Source organism: Barbatula barbatula (assembly GCF_947034865.1).
Source record: "Barbatula barbatula genome assembly, chromosome: 10".
Classification (NCBI taxonomy): Eukaryota; Metazoa; Chordata; class Actinopteri; order Cypriniformes; family Nemacheilidae; genus Barbatula; species Barbatula barbatula.
The window spans coordinates 14,226,939-14,243,256 of NC_136773.1; the positions used below are offsets into that span (position 1 = coordinate 14,226,939).

General features: G+C 40.6%; 3 protein-coding genes across 5 annotated transcripts; 1 reads left to right on the forward strand and 2 right to left on the reverse strand.

Moving 5' to 3' along the window:
- Positions 1-602: 602 nt before the first annotated feature.
- qpctla (glutaminyl-peptide cyclotransferase-like a) lies at positions 603-4,270 on the forward strand. Of its 2 annotated transcripts, XM_079466381.1 has the most exons (8): positions 603-1,124; positions 1,193-1,456; positions 1,639-1,785; positions 1,865-2,158; positions 2,334-2,495; positions 2,607-2,706; positions 2,788-2,904; positions 3,484-4,270. In XM_079466381.1, the coding sequence occupies exons 2-8, from the start codon at positions 1,247-1,249 to the stop codon at positions 3,627-3,629; spliced, it is 1,176 nt and encodes a 391-aa protein (XP_079322507.1). In that variant the 5' UTR covers positions 603-1,124; positions 1,193-1,246; the 3' UTR covers positions 3,630-4,270. The 2 variants fall into 2 exon arrangements, with proteins under 2 accessions (XP_079322507.1, XP_079322506.1); XM_079466380.1 differs by having other exon boundaries at positions 603-1,456.
- On the reverse strand, positions 3,763-7,707 carry six9 (SIX homeobox 9; the record flags this gene model as incomplete). 2 transcript variants are annotated; one of them, XM_079466382.1, is made up of 3 exons in its annotated part: positions 6,113-7,707; positions 5,443-5,606; positions 3,763-4,766 (listed from the first exon to the last, which is right to left on the reverse strand). In XM_079466382.1, the coding sequence occupies exons 1-3, from the start codon at positions 6,512-6,514 to the stop codon at positions 4,634-4,636; spliced, it is 699 nt and encodes a 232-aa protein (XP_079322508.1). In that variant the 5' UTR covers positions 6,515-7,707. The 2 variants fall into 2 exon arrangements, with proteins under 2 accessions (XP_079322508.1, XP_079322509.1); XM_079466383.1 differs by having other exon boundaries at positions 4,634-4,769.
- six5 (SIX homeobox 5) lies at positions 7,614-14,960 on the reverse strand. Its single transcript, XM_079466379.1, has 3 exons — positions 14,138-14,960; positions 10,673-12,138; positions 7,614-10,590 (listed from the first exon to the last, which is right to left on the reverse strand). The coding sequence occupies exons 1-3, from the start codon at positions 14,824-14,826 to the stop codon at positions 9,890-9,892; spliced, it is 2,856 nt and encodes a 951-aa protein (XP_079322505.1). The 5' UTR covers positions 14,827-14,960; the 3' UTR covers positions 7,614-9,889.
- Between the last annotated feature and the right edge of the window lie 1,358 nt (positions 14,961-16,318).

Consider the following 16,318-nt stretch of genomic DNA (forward strand, 5'->3'; position numbering starts at 1 on the left):
ATAGAAGTCTTGTACTTGTTATCGTTTGTGTGTGCCTTTTGTTAAATGTTATGTTAGACAGAGCAAGTAACCCACATTCTCCTGTTCAGTCAGATATTCTCTAAAGGGATTGTGTAATTCATTATATTTGTAGAACTAAACTACTTGATCCCAAAAGACACCGAAACATGTCTACAAAAACAACATATTGTGAAATCCTGATATTTGGCACATGCTGGCTGGCTAATCCCTAAAAGACAACACTTTTTGTAAGCGACAACAGAAGTTTGTTTCTTCTCTTAAATAATGAACCGTGGATTTATTATAACAACCATAGTTAAACACTATGCTATTTGTAGAGAAAGTATTTACTATTAAATAATTTTGCAATCTGTATCTTGTTTTTTCAGAAAAGTGTGTGTCAAAACATCTACTTTTGAATGGTCTTTTGAAGGAGAAGCATGCTAAAATTCTTAAAACGATATAAGAAACGATATGTTAAGATCTAAGTGAAAACAAGAGTGTATGAAATCAATGTAAATGAAACAGAATAAAAAGGCAACATCAAATGTTTTGTCAACGTTGCAGGCTCTCGCCTGTCCCTTTAAGATGACGCTAAAATCAGCCAGAATGACGTCATGACGGAAGCGCAGTGAAAAAAGACTGCGTTAGACTGCACGCGATTAAATGACTGAATTGTAGAACAGAAGGAATCGATTTCGTTTTCGAAATATTGATATACACAAGAATGACAAATATCTTGCACCTTCAGATCCAGAATGGTTTATAAGATGAAAACAGCTGCTGTAGGCGGAGACCGGCGGTGTAGGGCAGAAGTCAAGTATGCGCAAATAGAGCTGAACAAGATTTCCTCACTAACGTAAGAATGCGAGACATTACGTCATTTTTAACGCGTGTAAGTGCAATAGTGTAACAATATTTCTCATCGACGTTGTGCGTTTTCCAACCAGTTTTTAGAATTTCACAGAAAGTGTAAAACAAGTATAAAGTATAACAGAATAAACGAAAACTAGACCTGACTGACACACGTATAGTGTGTTTCCCGATATATTTCCAAACACCTGTCGACGTTATAGAGCTGGGATGTGTTCAACTTCACACAGAGCACCAGCGCGAGCTGCAAGGTGACATAAACGTTATTTTTTACAACAAAGTTGGCAGTTTCGAGTACTGACGTGTCCTTGGGCTGTAGGGACACGTCTGTCGTGGAGCCTCCCCGCATCTCTGACGCTTCATCAGACTAAACATGTCGAGGACCAGTCGACGGGCCAAAGTTTTGCACCCGAATAACGGCCGCGCGCTGGCAGCCTGCGATCCGACGAGAACATCGCGGATGCGCGTGCTTGTGATGTGTCTCTTTGGCGTGCTGTCGCTGTCCGTGATTCTCGGACTGTACCTGTCTGCAGATTCTGGCACCTCTCACCTGCAATATGACACAGGGCTCATAAAGGACAGGGTGAGTCTATACTAAGCTACCGTGATGAATTGCATTGCCGTGTCACGTGCCTCTCTGCTCAGGCTTGGCACACAGTCATCCGGGTTGTTTTGATGTGACCCGGAATGTTGTGAAAGTGGATGCTGCCATAAATGTGCCTTGTAGTTCAGCTGGTGCTCACCTGTACTTGATTGTCTCTGCAGCTTTCTCATAAGCCCGGTAAGTACTCTGTGGCACAAATAAAGAAGGTTGCAGCTCAGGTGAATGGCCATCGGCTTTGGGAAACCCATCTGCGGCCTCTACTGATTGAGCGGGTTCCTGGAACTGCGGGCAGTCAGATCATACGCCAGGTTTAATCTGTTACATTCACGATAGCTTCAAACACATATTTTATAACTTTAGGCATTCGTCTAATTATTCCATCTGCAGCACATCTTGACCCAGCTGGGTTCGCTTTCTGCGGGATGGACATTAGAAGAGAATTCCTTTGTTTCATCCACCCCGAAGGGTGACGTGACCTTCACCAATGTGCTGGCCGTGCTGGACCCCTCAGCTCCTCGCAGGCTGCTTCTAGCATGCCATCATGACTCAAAAATCTTACCTCCGGACCCTCAAAACCCACTGCGGGTGTTTGTGGGCGCAAGTGATTCAGCTGTACCCTGTGCTATAATCTTGGAGCTGGCCGCTGCTTTGGACACACAGCTTAAAGCACTTAAACAGCTGGTATGTTTGCAAGGTTTCACCGTTGTGTTGCTTATCAACACTCCACGATGATTTATTTTCACTTTCTTATAAAACAATACTGAAATTATGATTTCAGAAGAATAGATCAAAGTAAATGAGATCATTGACAATAGTGCCTAAAAACCCATCTACGAACTCTCCTCTCTCTCTCTAGAAGTCTGCTGTGACATTGCAGCTAGTGTTTTTTGACGGAGAGGAGGCATTTGAGCATTGGACCGACACAGACTCTCTGTATGGTTCTCGTCACCTGGCTGAACTCATGGAGCGCACCCCTCATCCTCCTGGATCCTCCAAAACCACTCTTCTTCAGGCAGTGGTGAGGTTGTGTGTGCTAACATGAGTTCTTACATTTGTGCATTTTGTACAAATTTACTTTCGTGATGTTTTGCATTTGAACAATTCATGCATTGCATTATTTTTCTTTCAGGATCTGTTAGTCTTATTGGATCTGCTTGGTGGTCTGGAGCCATTGATTGTCAGTCACTTTGATAACACAGCTAGATGGTTTGACCGACTGATCGCTGCAGGTAAATCCACAGCACAGCCCGAATGGCACAGTGCACAGTGACCTCTACATTCACGGCGCCTCTTGTTTTTCTTTTTTTCAGAGAAGAGACTTCACAAACAGGGCTTGTTGACATCTCACCCAAAAGAACAAAGTTACTTCAGGAAAGATTTTTATCTTGGTCCAGTGCAGGATGACCATATTCCATTTCTGAACAGGGGTCAGTAATCTCACTTTTAGGTTTTGTAGTTATTCAAACTGTGATGTCATTCATGTTTTATCACTGGATTTTGGTGCTTTGTGCAGTTACATCCTAAGCAGTGTCATTTTTTGGGGGATCTATTGATCTATATGCAATATAATGTACATAACTATTTCTTCATAGGTGTATAAACTTCTTGTATAATGAAGTGTTGTGTTTTTATTACCTTAGAATTTCTATCTACACAGACTGCGGGTCCACATACATGGAATTCATCATGTTGTTTCTAGAGTAGCCCTAAACTACCCATGACATGCTCCACAGAGCGCGTTTTGTAAATGTGTTATATCCTTCGGCAAAGAAGCGAAAACATGACGACATCTTAGTCTTGTGTCTGCCTCCGTAGTGCTTCAAAAGGGAGGGTTGGAGTGAGCCATTGGTTGCAATTCGTAACCTCACCGCTAGATGTCGCTAAATATACTGCACCATTAAGAGTTTGGGGTTGTGTTAATAGAAATAATATATTCATATATTTATTTTTATGTATGTATATAGAGATTCAGGTGTGTATCTGAATCGGTGCCTGTTTGTCTCCAGGTGTTCCTGTGCTGCATCTGATCCCCACACCGTTTCCTTTGTTTTGGCACACACTGGACGACACAGAGGAGAGGATGCACAGACCCACGGTGGAAAACCTTACTAGAATCCTGGCCATATTTGTAGCTGAGTACCTGAGCCTCTAACCACTCATCCTACAGCAGACCTTTACCCACATGACCGTGACTCCCACGGTCACGTGATCAGAATGTAGTAAACGTATGTGACGTGTAGGAGTTAATAATAATGAGCCATCATAATGACCAAAGAGACACACTACACAGTAATGATGTGTGTTTATTTGGAATTTGAATGTTACAACCTACAGATATATATTCATTAATTTTATTGCTGAAAAGAGCCATACATCATAGGGCAAATCCTCATGTAATGGCAGCTATGAATGATTCCTAATCATAATGCAATTCTTAAAGAGGATTTTGTTGTGGACATTGTTATAAAAGACTGTTTTAACAAAGTCCATGTTCAGTGACTGTTTTCTTGTAGCTTGAAAATGATCTGTGCTGTGGATGTGCAGATTAAAAGTGACTACATGTTTAATACTGCACTATGGCACAGTATTCTGAAACAGCAGTTATTTTTGTGTTGGGGAAAGCAGGAAACAAGAAGATCAGGTCATTATAAGCATGAGTACCATTTCATGTTCTAAGAGAAATAGATATCAAATCTTTCAACATTCCTTAGTTATAGATGTTACCATTATGAATCAAAATACTAAGTGAAATGGTCTGACACAGTTTGTAATAAACTTAGAAAGATAACGGTGGTTACGTTTTTTTATTAGATCATGTATTGACTTGTAATGCATACTTGAATACAATACATGTCTGCTACAAATTTTTTAAATCGCATATGCTTCCAAAGAAAGTGTCTGATATGTCAAAGAAGGGAATTTGCAAAGAGAATGCACTTCACTGAAGCAATTGATTATACACAATTCTTAAAAATGAGATTTTCAAGACAGAAAGTATCAGTGTAAACTGTATGTTCAGAAGAGGAAAATCAACTTAGTGGAGTAGTATTAAGCTTAACTATTTTCCAAAGAGCTTCTACTTCCTTTTATTTGTTCAACTGGTGATTTTGTTTTTAATAGAGCTCTAGCTTTGACATGCAATGTTTTTAATGGATCCTAGTATAGTGTTGGTCCCAGGTGGCGTAGAGGGGGCGGGTGGGCAGACAGTTGCTGGGAGCAGGAGAACAGTGTGCTGGGGCTTGATGGTGGAGAAAGTTCCTCATCAGAGCTCAAGAACGCTCCTGTTGTTCTGCTGGATCACAAGAAACTTGGACATTAAAGGGTGGTTTGACGGACAGAGCCTAAGACTACGTTAGAACTGTCTAAACCCAAAAGCAGCTTGCATGGATATTGTTTTGTCTCAAAATGCACAAGTTATGTTTTACACACAAGAAAGGCATGTTTCCCTGTCTGGGAAACCACCCCAAAACCTCTGAAGTGTTGAAGACATTTAATATTTACATTTTATCATCAGCAGATTCTTTTATCCAAAGTGACTTACAAGTGAGGAGAAAGGGAATTGAGAAAGATATTTGGAATAATGTTAGCAACTGAGATTTCCGGGTCACTGGGTAAAATAATAATTCATTTGTGTTCAACAAAACAAGAAAATTATACAATAATTATTTCTGCTGCGGTAGTCAATGGTGCCTCAGTTGTTAACATTCTTCCAAATATATTTATTTGGGTTCACCCAAACAAAAATATTTAACAGGTTTGCAACAACTAGTAATTCATGACAACATTTTCATTTTTGGGGTAAACTATCCCTTCAAATGAACAAAAGTGCAACAATCTGTAGGTCTGAGGTCATGTTTTCTTATGTTTGTAACCGGTCCAGCAGATGGCAGTATGGAACCAGAGAAAAAAATAATGTTGTTCACCTCTCTTGCATATAAAAAAATGACTAGAGATGTTTCTCCTACCCTTGACGGCTAGATGCAGCTCTGTCCCTCTGACGGCGGTTCTTAAACCAGTTGCTGACTTGTGTAGCAGTGAGACCAGTGGCTTCTGCTAAATCACGTTTCTCTCGTGGTGAAGGGTATGGCTTTCTGCAGTACCACTCTCTCAATACACTGCGGGACTTTTCCTGGAACAAGACAGAGCAGAAGATGCAACCAAAAGCTCATGAAAGTAAAATACATCTTTGAGAGATTGTACTAAAATCTAAAAAAGGGTTAATTTGGGATAAATGCAAGGTCAGACTTAAATTCAGTGAGAATTTACTGTAAATACAAAGATTAAAGTTAAATCTTTAATTCAAAATATAAAGATTCTGTCATCATGTACTCGCCCTCTTGTTATTTCAAACCTGTATGACTTATTTTCTTCTGCAGAACACAAAAGAAGATCATTTGAAGAAAGTTGGTAACCGAACAGCACTGGACCCCAATCTACTGTATAAACACAAAACCAATGCAAGTGAATGGGGGCCAGTTAACAACATTCTTTAAACGATCTTCTTTTGTGTTCTGCGAAAGAAAGAAAAGGTTTGAGATGACAAGAGGGTGAGTATATGATGACAGAATTTTCATTTATGAGTTAGCTGTCACTAAGTTAACTGTGTTAAAGTATGAGAGTAGAGTATTTTCGTACCTTGAAGCAATAGCTGGTCTCCTCTCCATCCCAGATTGTACGAGGAAGAGGGAACTTACGACGGATGCGGTACTTTCCCACAGCCCCAAGAGGGCGGCCCCGATGCATTTCAGCCTCGATGTAGTGTGCCCGGAGCCAGAGCTGTTGGAGGAGAGGGTGACTGCGAGGAGAAAACACATTCCCCTCCAGCAAGGCGTACAGCTCAGCAAAACGGCAGTGGTGGAAGGCGACAGCGGCCCGCGCCTTAAGCATGCTCTCCTGGCTCTGCAGCATCCCCAGATACATGGTGGAAGATGCGGGAGGCAGTGAGCACAAGAACGAGGTTAAGCGATCCATGCTTCCACTCTGAAGCAGAACTTCACATACACACGCCACCTGCTCTGGAGAAAAGCCCATCGACATGATCGGACCAAGAATGGTGAGTTGGTCTGTAAAAGTTGGAAATGGAAAGATGCTGAAATCCTATGATGGGATCCAGGTGGTAGCTGAGGCCAGTATCAAGGCAAATCAAGATGAACCTTCTTCCCAGCTGTTTCTTTTATGATTTGAAGAAGTTTTATAGACTCTAAAGTACCTTCTGATGAGATGCTTGTATGCTGTTGAATCTTTCAGGTCAGGGAGATCTCACAATAGTCCTTATTGTTCTTTGGGGATGTGATAGCCAATAAGGGTAGCAGATGAGTGTATCACCTTTTTTGTTTTAGCAGGCTTTACCTCCTCCAGCCACAAAGACCCGCCCAGACAACTCTGTACATGCAGGTAACCGGAGAGCATGGGGGTTATAAAAACACAGAGATGCACCAACACACAGGCGCATGCCTCTCAACCTAAGCCTTGTTTGTATTTGTATCAATTGCCTCGGAAAACTTCAGGTGCGCAATAGAGCGTATTTAAATATGAAGCCAATCTAATTTCTTAATCAAATCATGGTGCCAGCATTTGTTAGCAGATTTGGTTTGTACTGACATATATATATTCAAGTGTTGGACAAAATAATATGAACACCCATTGTTAAGGGATTTATTTTTAACTGTGGAGAAATGTATTGCGGTTATCTTGTGATACTATAATGTGTGTAGGTCACATGCCAAAACAATAGATAGATGAATAGTGCAACATTCCATTAGAGAAGATGTGAAGAAAGATATTTGGAAGAATGTTTCTTGGCCACCATTGACTACCACATTACCAAATGACAATGGTAGTCAAAGGTGGCCCAGAACTGTTTGCTTTACTACGTTCTTCAAATGGTCTTCTTTTGTGTTGAACAGAACAAAGACATTTATAAAGCAAATTTTCCTACTATGGTAATCAATGGTGACCATGAACTGTTTGGTTACAAACTACAAACATTCTTCCAAATATCTTTCTGTGTTTACCAGAAGAAAGAAATGTATTCAGATTTGGAACAACTTGTGTAAGTAGACGAAGACAGAATATTAGTAATGGTTTAGAAACCCCTGGTACTGTAGGTACATTTCAGACAAAGATCAGTCAGATTACATTATATACGTTGTTTATTGCATGTCACAATAAATGGAATATAAAAAATAAAATAACTATGAGAATTACAAAACACACCTCTGTAAAAAGAGATGTTTACAAAAAACAAAAGCCTCCCTTTTACTACATGAAATGATGAAAAAAAGCGTCTTTGGTTTAATCAGCTGCATATTTCGTGTACATATGTGTACTGGATGTCTTAAGAACAAAAAAGAAAAGTGATCAGAACAATGAAAACTACAAACACTAAAATAATATACATAGTCATCACTACATTCTGGAAATGAAATAGCAATACTCAGACACAAACGTTGTGTTCTACAAAACCAAACACACATTCCCTTTACTTTCCAAAACATTTTCCAGGTGCTTGAAAGGAATATTTTTTGGCAAGTCAATGATACTAGTCCTATGTAACATAAATGTGTAATACAAACTCTTTAATTGAAAAAAAGAAAGAAACGGAAATCCTTGAAAGATGCTTCTCAATGCTAAATGGAGTGTGAACCTTAGGATAGAAAAAGTAACAGCTTGAGTGTTGTCATAGAACGACTCCAAAATGATTGAAACATGCATTAAATATGGGTTAAAAAAATCAAAATAAGACGACAAAGGGTATTTAAGATGTGTACCATGGATACATGCCAAAATCTCTTAAGCTTTTTATGTCAATATGACCCAAAACCTTGGATTTACAATTGAATGGCCTAACCGTTAAATAATAGCACCAACTTCTGTGGGACAAGACAAAGATAAATGCTTCATGAATAAAATGTGCAAAACAAACAGAGCCGTGCTCTGCTTTGAGCAAATGTGCTGGTGACAACAATGAAAGTAACCAGTCATGGTATACACACATGTATTTGTGTTTTCTTCTGTGTGGAAAAATCCCATGGGTAGAATTCCACTTGATTAGAATGGAGACGGGAAAAAGACAAATGACAGTCATAGCTATATGTAATACTACAAATAAAATTATTTAAAATATAAAATAAATCACAAAGAATAAAAACTTCACTGTATATGTACATGGCAGATTGTAGTGTAAGAAATTGCTGTTTTCAACAAGAAACCAAAAAATAGACACATCTTAGGGCTAAGTTTTATAATCATCAGGTCAGTTATCATATGGATCCGTTGTTGCATAGAAAACTATTATAGCAGTACTTCAATTCCCTTCAAACAAAACAGCACAGCCTATTCTGTTCATACACATCACTAAAGTTTAATGAGCGGGAATGCTCGGAAGACCTCAGTGTTTTTTTTAATGGAAACCAACATCACCTGGCCTTGTCATTACCGATCTCATATCAATATAAAAACTATGCCATACACATCATTATTCAGACTTGACTCTCTATAAAATTCACATATGAAATAAAAAATAACTAACAGTAAGAGTGCTTTATGTGAATGCATTCTAGTTTTATGAACGATTTCTTAAAAGAGATCAGATTGAAGATCAGAGAGTTTTTATTATAAACTGGAAGCAATTAACAGTTTTTCAAAGGTACTGCATTAACCGTCCGCACCACCAACTCACGTGTTACACTTTCCTAAAACAAATCGATAATCGAAGAAAAAACACTATTTGACAAATCGCTGTTTGAGGCAGTGATGTAGTCAATTCGATGTGTTGTAGTTTCGCTTTTCATTTTCATGTTTTATTCTGGACTCTTTCTGTCCAAGAAGTCAGTTCTGTGATCATAGAATGCATGTACCTCTATTAAAATATCACTTCTTTATTATTGTTTATAATACAAGTACTGCTCAAAGTTGTTTAAACAAAGATTTGAGAAGTAATGCAAAATACGTAAGGCACACAAGATGAGGTTTTATAATCCAATCACTCCTAGATTGAACATATAGGCCCTTTTGACATTTCTCAAGCTCTGCGTTTCCTCACATAGAGAGACAATCTTTGATCTCATTTTTCTAGAGTTGACTATCGGTTAAATGTCCTCTGTGACAACTCATAACAGTGCCGTTTGAGACCTCCTTATTATCATGCCCTTGCTGAATTCTGTTTTCACAACCAAATTCAAAATATATGACAATTATTTGTTCAACAAAGCCTAGGACGTTTTTATAACATCATAGTTATCAGGTTGAAAACTTTCACCGTTTAATCCCCAATATATGCAATGCTAAGTAGGGAAATTCACAAACCTTTGAGGTCATCAATCTTATCCCATTTCTCATCATAGTTAAATGAACTCTTGAAGTCAGAGATTTAACACTGTTCAACTGGCAGGCTGTCAACACGACAGGTAATTACAAACCCAACTCATCATCTACAGGGACAGACTGGAGTTGTGTAAGAATTTTGGAGTCCCCATCCATGTCCTCTACATCATCCAGTTGAGAATGTCTTTCCACATCCTCGCCCGGAGGAGGAGTGCCCAACAGGAGGGACTCACCACCCGGTAAGATTAACAAAGCGGGGTCCTCCAATAGATCCCCTTTCCCACGCATGTCAAATAATGTCAGGCCAGCAGCGGAGGACAGAGACACTGTGCTCCAGACTGGCTGTGAGAGATGAGGGCCAGTTGCCACGCCACTACAGATTGGACTGAGGGGGAGCATACTATCAGGGCTGAGGGTCTGGTGAGACTGTAGGACGCCGGTGGGGGTAGGAGTACTAGAGGAGTCTGGAGTGTTAGGAGAAGCTCCTGGGGTGAGGTTGGCAATGGTCCCTGGCTCAGGGCTGCAGTAAAGTGTAGAGGATCCAATAAATCCCAAAGGAGATGACTGTAGTGAATGTGAAGTTTGAGCAGTAAGTGAAGGCACTGGTGGATTTTCAAGTGAAGGTACCGTAGAGGTTGTATAAAAGGCACTTGGAACTGTGTTCTCTGGGACGGACTTGACAGGCATGGTAGTGAACTGGATGCCAGTTGGTATAGTAAGGATGAGTTTACCATTCTGAAGACTTAGAATGGGGCTGCCTCCTAATCCACCTGCTAATAGTAGATTGCCTGAAAGCAGAATGAAGAAATCTTGTTAAAAAAACAAAATTGTAAATCAAAGTAAACACTATGTTACTATCAAATGCCTTACCTGGAGAAGACGAAGGCAGTTGGATAACCCCAGAATTCAGCAGCTGAACACCAGGGATGGAAGCAGTAGGGACACTCTGAGGAGGACCTATTGGGCTAAGGCGTATTGGCCCCTGGGCAACACTTAATCCTGCACCAGACCCAGATGTCAGAATCTGGAACGCACCTCCTGGGGATGGGATTGAAAGAGACGGTGCCGCTGGGACCACCTGAGGGAAAGAGAGTGTTCCAGTAGGAGTTCCTGTGATGGATGGCACAGGCATAAACTGAGGCAGTGACAGGGGGACCAGCTGTGGATGGCCTGTGTCTTTGGGGTGGGAAACAGGCACAACTTGAGTTGGAGAGGAGATGGGAATCACCGGTGTTCCCATTGAGGTCTGTGAGATTGTGGCTGAAGTCGTCTCATCTCCTAACTGACCCGCAAGTCCTTGTGCAAGTTGGGTATCGGTCAGTTGGGAGAGGGATAAAGCTGTACTGGTGCTTAGTGTGTTGGAGCTATTTGGGGGCTGAGTTTGAGCAAGTCTGGGACCTATGTGCAAGGTCTGTGTCGGAAACTGAGGAATGGGACATTGTGGTAGCTGTGGATTGAGAGGGGAGACCGGTACAAGTTGGGGACATGAAGACAGGGTGGCCCCAGGTGGATGTTGAATCAGTTGGGACACTGGAATGCCTTGTATAGATGGTACAACCTGAGGTAAAGACAGCACCTGAGGGCTGGAGCTGCAGGAGGGGGCCTGGGCCTCAGTCTTTGCAAATATAACAATCTCTGGTGGTTGTGTGGGCTGTAGGGGCACCAAGGGACTAGAGATGACTGAATTTGCAGAGTCAGCTGTTGACGCAGAAACACTATTTTGGGTCAAGACCACTGAAGGAAAAGACATTGAAGATATAACCGAAGTGGAGATGGTGGACGTGGACATAGAGTTTGTAGGCACTGACTGGGTATTGTCTAGATTCTTTAAGGCCTCCGGAATAGTGATGAAATCCAGTGGAGAAACACTACTGCTGGCTGTTTTTGCTTCTTCACTGAGAGAGAGAGGTATTGTGTTTGTTAAACTGGCTTGTGGACTCAGCACCACATTGGGTAGCCCGCTTTGGACATCCATGTCATGGACACTACGTTCCTCTTTGGTGATCACTTGTGCCCCATTAAATAGCAATGGTGCGTTTGCTGTAACAGGACTTAGAGTGACTGTGTGACCATCGCTTAGTGTCAACCCATTGATGATGACCCCGGTTCCTGCCCCTGAGAGTATAGGGCTCCCATTGAGCAGCAGTGGGTGAGAACTTGTGAGGAATCCCCCTGTGCTATTGAGAATAAGATGACCACCAGTACTGCCAGGAGCTCCGGTGAAAGAGAAAAGAGGTGCAGTGGAGCTGCCTGTCTCTTGAGCAAGTTTGTCAGTAATGTCCTCCAGATCTCCTTTGCTTGCTTCATCTTCTGTGCTGTGGTTCCCATCAGATTCACTAGAAGAAGAAACAGAAACATTACATTTCAACAGATAGTCCTAAAACCCCACCCATTATTTATTTACAATCCCTTACAAATCTTTCTTCATATTCTTAGTTGAAGGAAAGCTTAGGTTAATAACAAACTAGACCAAGTAAAGCACAATGCCTGACGAATGGCCGGTTGAATATTTTAGATCTGCAATCAATAACCCCTAGATTCAGATAAAAATGTTTACATACATGATGTGATGGGGAACAAAACAGCATAACTCATTAACAAATTCACGTTTGGCTACTGGCAAGAAGCTTTTTTGGATATTCAAATGAATAAAATGTGCTGCATATATGTGCAGCTATATAAATATAAGTGGCATATGTGGATGGAAACTTGCTTTTTATTCAATTGACCAGAGGAGAACTGACCCTGCACTGAACCTGGTTTCTCTAACCTAATGGAGTTTTGGTTCCTTTGCCACTGTCGCTGGCTTGCTTAGTTGGGATTTAAATTACATTTAATATTCAGTTAAACTACTGGTATGACTTTACTGACACTATTGGAAAAAACAACTGATCTGAGCTGGAGATTGACACTACGGTTCTGCATAGCTGCTTAACTGTTTCTGCTAATTGTTACCAGTAAATGCTAATTATTATAATTCACAATAGCGTAATGATCACAATACTTACTTTTTATATCAATACAAATAATATATTTACTCAAAATCTATAAAAACAGTTAATAAGATCCTTGTTTCGTTTCAGTATAACATATTTAGTTGTACCTGTGCGTACCTCAAAAATGAACTCCATTATTTAATTAAGACGTGTGAATCAAAGAATTTAAAATAGGGCAGTCACAATATCAGATTTTGCTTTTCCCTCGTGTCATTTTAAACGTGTAGGACTTTCTTTCTTCCACAGAACACAAAAGAAGATATTTAGAAAAATGTTGTCAGCTGGACCCCGTTTACTTGCATTGGTTTTGTGTCCACAAAATAGAAGTCAAAGGGGTCCAGTGCTGTTTGGTTACCAACTTTCTTCAAAATATCTTCTTTTGTGTTCTGCGGAAGAAAGTCACAAATGTTTTTGGATGAACTATAACTTTAAGGCAACACATGAAATGGGTGATGAATTGTTTATGTCATTATATGTATAGAATTAACATGATATTGATAATCGAGAGTTTGAATATAACAGTTTTTGTTTGCAAGATATCATTAACAACTCTAAAACACATAATACTTGTCCATTTGTGAGAACAAAACTTTGTTTTTGTATCTGTGTCAGACTTAGCTTTAAACAGTATCTATTTTTTTCATTTTGGAGAAGAATGTATACAATTTAATTAAACAATTGCTGTTCATTTGTATTTATTTATTATTACTTTTCATTTCGTCTCACCATGGTGGTTTAATTGCTAGTGATCTACAGAGATAGACATTGTGGTGCAGGATTTCAGGAAACTGGAGCCACTCCTGTCGCCCCATCTCACATTTCACAACAAAGCAACATGCTTTCTGAGCCCCTTGTCATTTGGACTTGTCAAACACTTCATCGAACCGGCGGCTGGGAACAATGATGGTGACAAATATTTGTAAACTTTCTTTCCTATCTGTATGACCTTGCACGCACAAACACAAAACGTCCCCATGAATTTAGCGTCCCTGTGAAACAGAAGAATTGTAACACTGAAAAGAAAATATATTAATGTAGCACACGAGGCCTTAATGAGGGCACAATAAGAAACAATGTAACATTCACTGACGAAGAATGTGACAGTCTGAGTGACCCTGTTTACTTCTGTTGTCAAGCTTTATTTTGCTTCCATTTTTTTTTGTTTAGCTTCCCTTAGTGTAAACCGCACATATTTGCTAAACAATAGAGGTTTGTTTGTTTGTTGGACTCTTCTCTCGCATTTGCTCTGGAATGTTTCTCCGGGGCCTGAGTAAAACCACTCGGCCTTTAAGCTGAAAGTATTCGCATCGTCAATATGAAAGAAATTCGTTGCATTTACCTTTTGCTGTTGCCGGACGGGGTTCGGTCTCTCTGTCGGCGATTCTTAAACCAGTTGCTCACTTGAGTCAAAGAAAGTCCGGTGGCTTTGGCTAAATTCTTCTTCTCGTCCGGAGTGGGATACCTGTTGATCTTATAGCACTCCTTCAGAGCGTTCCGCGACTTCTCCTTGAAGCAGTACACCGTCTCCTCTCCGTCCCAAATGGTTTTTGGCAGAGGAAACTTCTTTCGGAGTCGATATTTGTCCACGGCGCCTAGACTGCGACCCCGAGACCTCTCAGCCTCCTTGTAGCGCGCTTTTAAGTAGAGGTCTTGAAGGAACCCATGGTTACTCGGGTGAAAGTCGTGACTGTCCAGTATGGCATACAACTCTTTGAATTCGTCCCTGTGAAAAGCCACCAAAGCCTGGGCCTTCAGCAGCGTCTCGTTGCCACGTAGCATTTCGGCCGAAGGAGGGATGGTGGAGAGAAATCTCCACAGGCGATCCACATTGCCCGCTTGCAGGAGCGCCTCGCACAGACACGCGACTTGATCGGTGGAAAAACTGAGCGCCGAGTTCTGGAAGCTTTGCAGCAATTGTTCCGAAACTTCGTCCGGATCCGTCTCCTCTTTTACTTTGGCTTCATCTTCCGTGGACTCCTTTGCACCGTTTTCCGTTTGTTCTGTGGACTCCAAAGACAAGGAAGCCATTTTTATTTTAACTTTTTTCCTTTAAGTTCCTCCTCCCTCCCCTTCTTTCTCTCTCTCTCCCATTCTCCCCGTAGGCGAGTGCCTGCTACAGACTGAGGTGTCACGCCCCTGCATTTCGCCAACCTCCCCCATCTAAACATCCACAGCAGGCCTGCTGCATACAGTGTCAATTTTACCGCTTTACGATTATTATTTTAAAATCACACGCTTTACACTGAGGAGCATACAATAAAAGCCTTTCGGTTGTTTGTAATGTGTGTGTTATGCATGCATGCAACTCATTTCATACGCACTTGATTTCATTTTATGAGAAAATTACAGAAATATTGATTTACACGTAATTCACCCCATGCAGAAACATATGCATAATGCATGCTTTTTTAGACGCGACAAATAATAATAATATTTTGACATAGTTGAAGTGGTGTTTCATATTTATTTATTTATTTTTATTGTACTTAACTTAAGTTAGGCCTATTTGAGTTTGTCAACGAGAAAATTAAACTAAAAGTGAAAAATGGAGATAGGAAGTGTGTTTGTTCGTGGTTACCGTGAGTGCCAAATAAAGTGAATCTAGAACCTTGTGTCTGGACATTTGCATAAAAACTAGAAACTTAGTATATGCGATGTGTCCTCACAAATATACTAGTGAGACCAACGTGGCTTTTTAATGAAATCTAAACACGCAGAAAGGTCTCGTTAGGAGAAAATATTGACTGCTGGTTACTTTAAAATGAAAAGTGACCATTATCCAATGGAAAGTCTTCGTAAGAGCGCAAGTGTGTGTGTGTTTTAGAATTTTGCATGCTTGGTGGACAGGGAGAACAAGGGATTTAATGTGAAAGAGGACACGCACACCTGGAAACAGAAGGACGGTATGAGATGAGGCAGAGTTCAGAACCTCCATATCATCGCTTTGCAAGTATGTAAACTGAGTTTTCAGGAAAGCAGGCTGGATCCTACCACCCCCATCCCGCAACGTTCTGTCGTCTACTCCATTACCCTCACCCTTTTATCCTCTGCTTTGTGCGTGCGCAAACTTGCCTTTGAACACGGTAAATCATCCTGTTTAAGTACTGTTCTTGGTTTATAAGTGATCGAACATAAATGTGTTTCTAAGCTTTTTAACAACCTTATAGTGTACTGCAAAATAAGAAATTCAATTATTGCTTTGAGAAGCATAACCTAATATGCGGTTTAATATTTATGCGTTACATAAAGATATTAATATTCAAGGAGATTAGCCTGCCTGTAGTGTAGAGCAAATGCTGGAGATGATGTGTTTATCTGCGTGTCTAAATCTCTATCGCCATCGTGCGGTTCACGTTTAGAACTGCAGGCATGAGCTTTTCTCGAGCAGCTTGGGAGCGACCGTTCCAACAACGCGAGCAATGATTGGATAATAAACGTTTTACTAAATAGTCTGATTGGACAGAGTAGTGTTCTCCCGCCCGGAAAAAAGACCAAAAGCTGATGATTATTGGTTGACCTC

Excerpts from the sequence above, each read along its gene's own strand:
- six5 (XM_079466379.1), bottom strand. The coding sequence starts at position 14,826 with ATGGCTTCCTTGTCTTTGGAGTCCACAGAACAAACGGAAAACGGTGCA. Across the intron at positions 12,139-14,137 it reads CCGTCCGGCAACAGCAAAAG|TGAATCTGATGGGAACCACA; the intron begins GTAAATGCAACG and ends TTCTTCTTCTAG. Across the intron at positions 10,591-10,672 it reads ACTGCCTTCGTCTTCTCCAG|GCAATCTACTATTAGCAGGT; the intron begins GTAAGGCATTTG and ends TTCTGCTTTCAG.
- qpctla (XM_079466380.1), top strand. The coding sequence starts at position 1,247 with ATGTCGAGGACCAGTCGACGGGCCAAAGTTTTGCACCCGAATAACGGC. Across the intron at positions 2,159-2,333 it reads TTAAAGCACTTAAACAGCTG|AAGTCTGCTGTGACATTGCA; the intron begins GTATGTTTGCAA and ends CTCTCTCTCTAG. Across the intron at positions 2,707-2,787 it reads TGACCGACTGATCGCTGCAG|AGAAGAGACTTCACAAACAG; the intron begins GTAAATCCACAG and ends TCTTTTTTTCAG.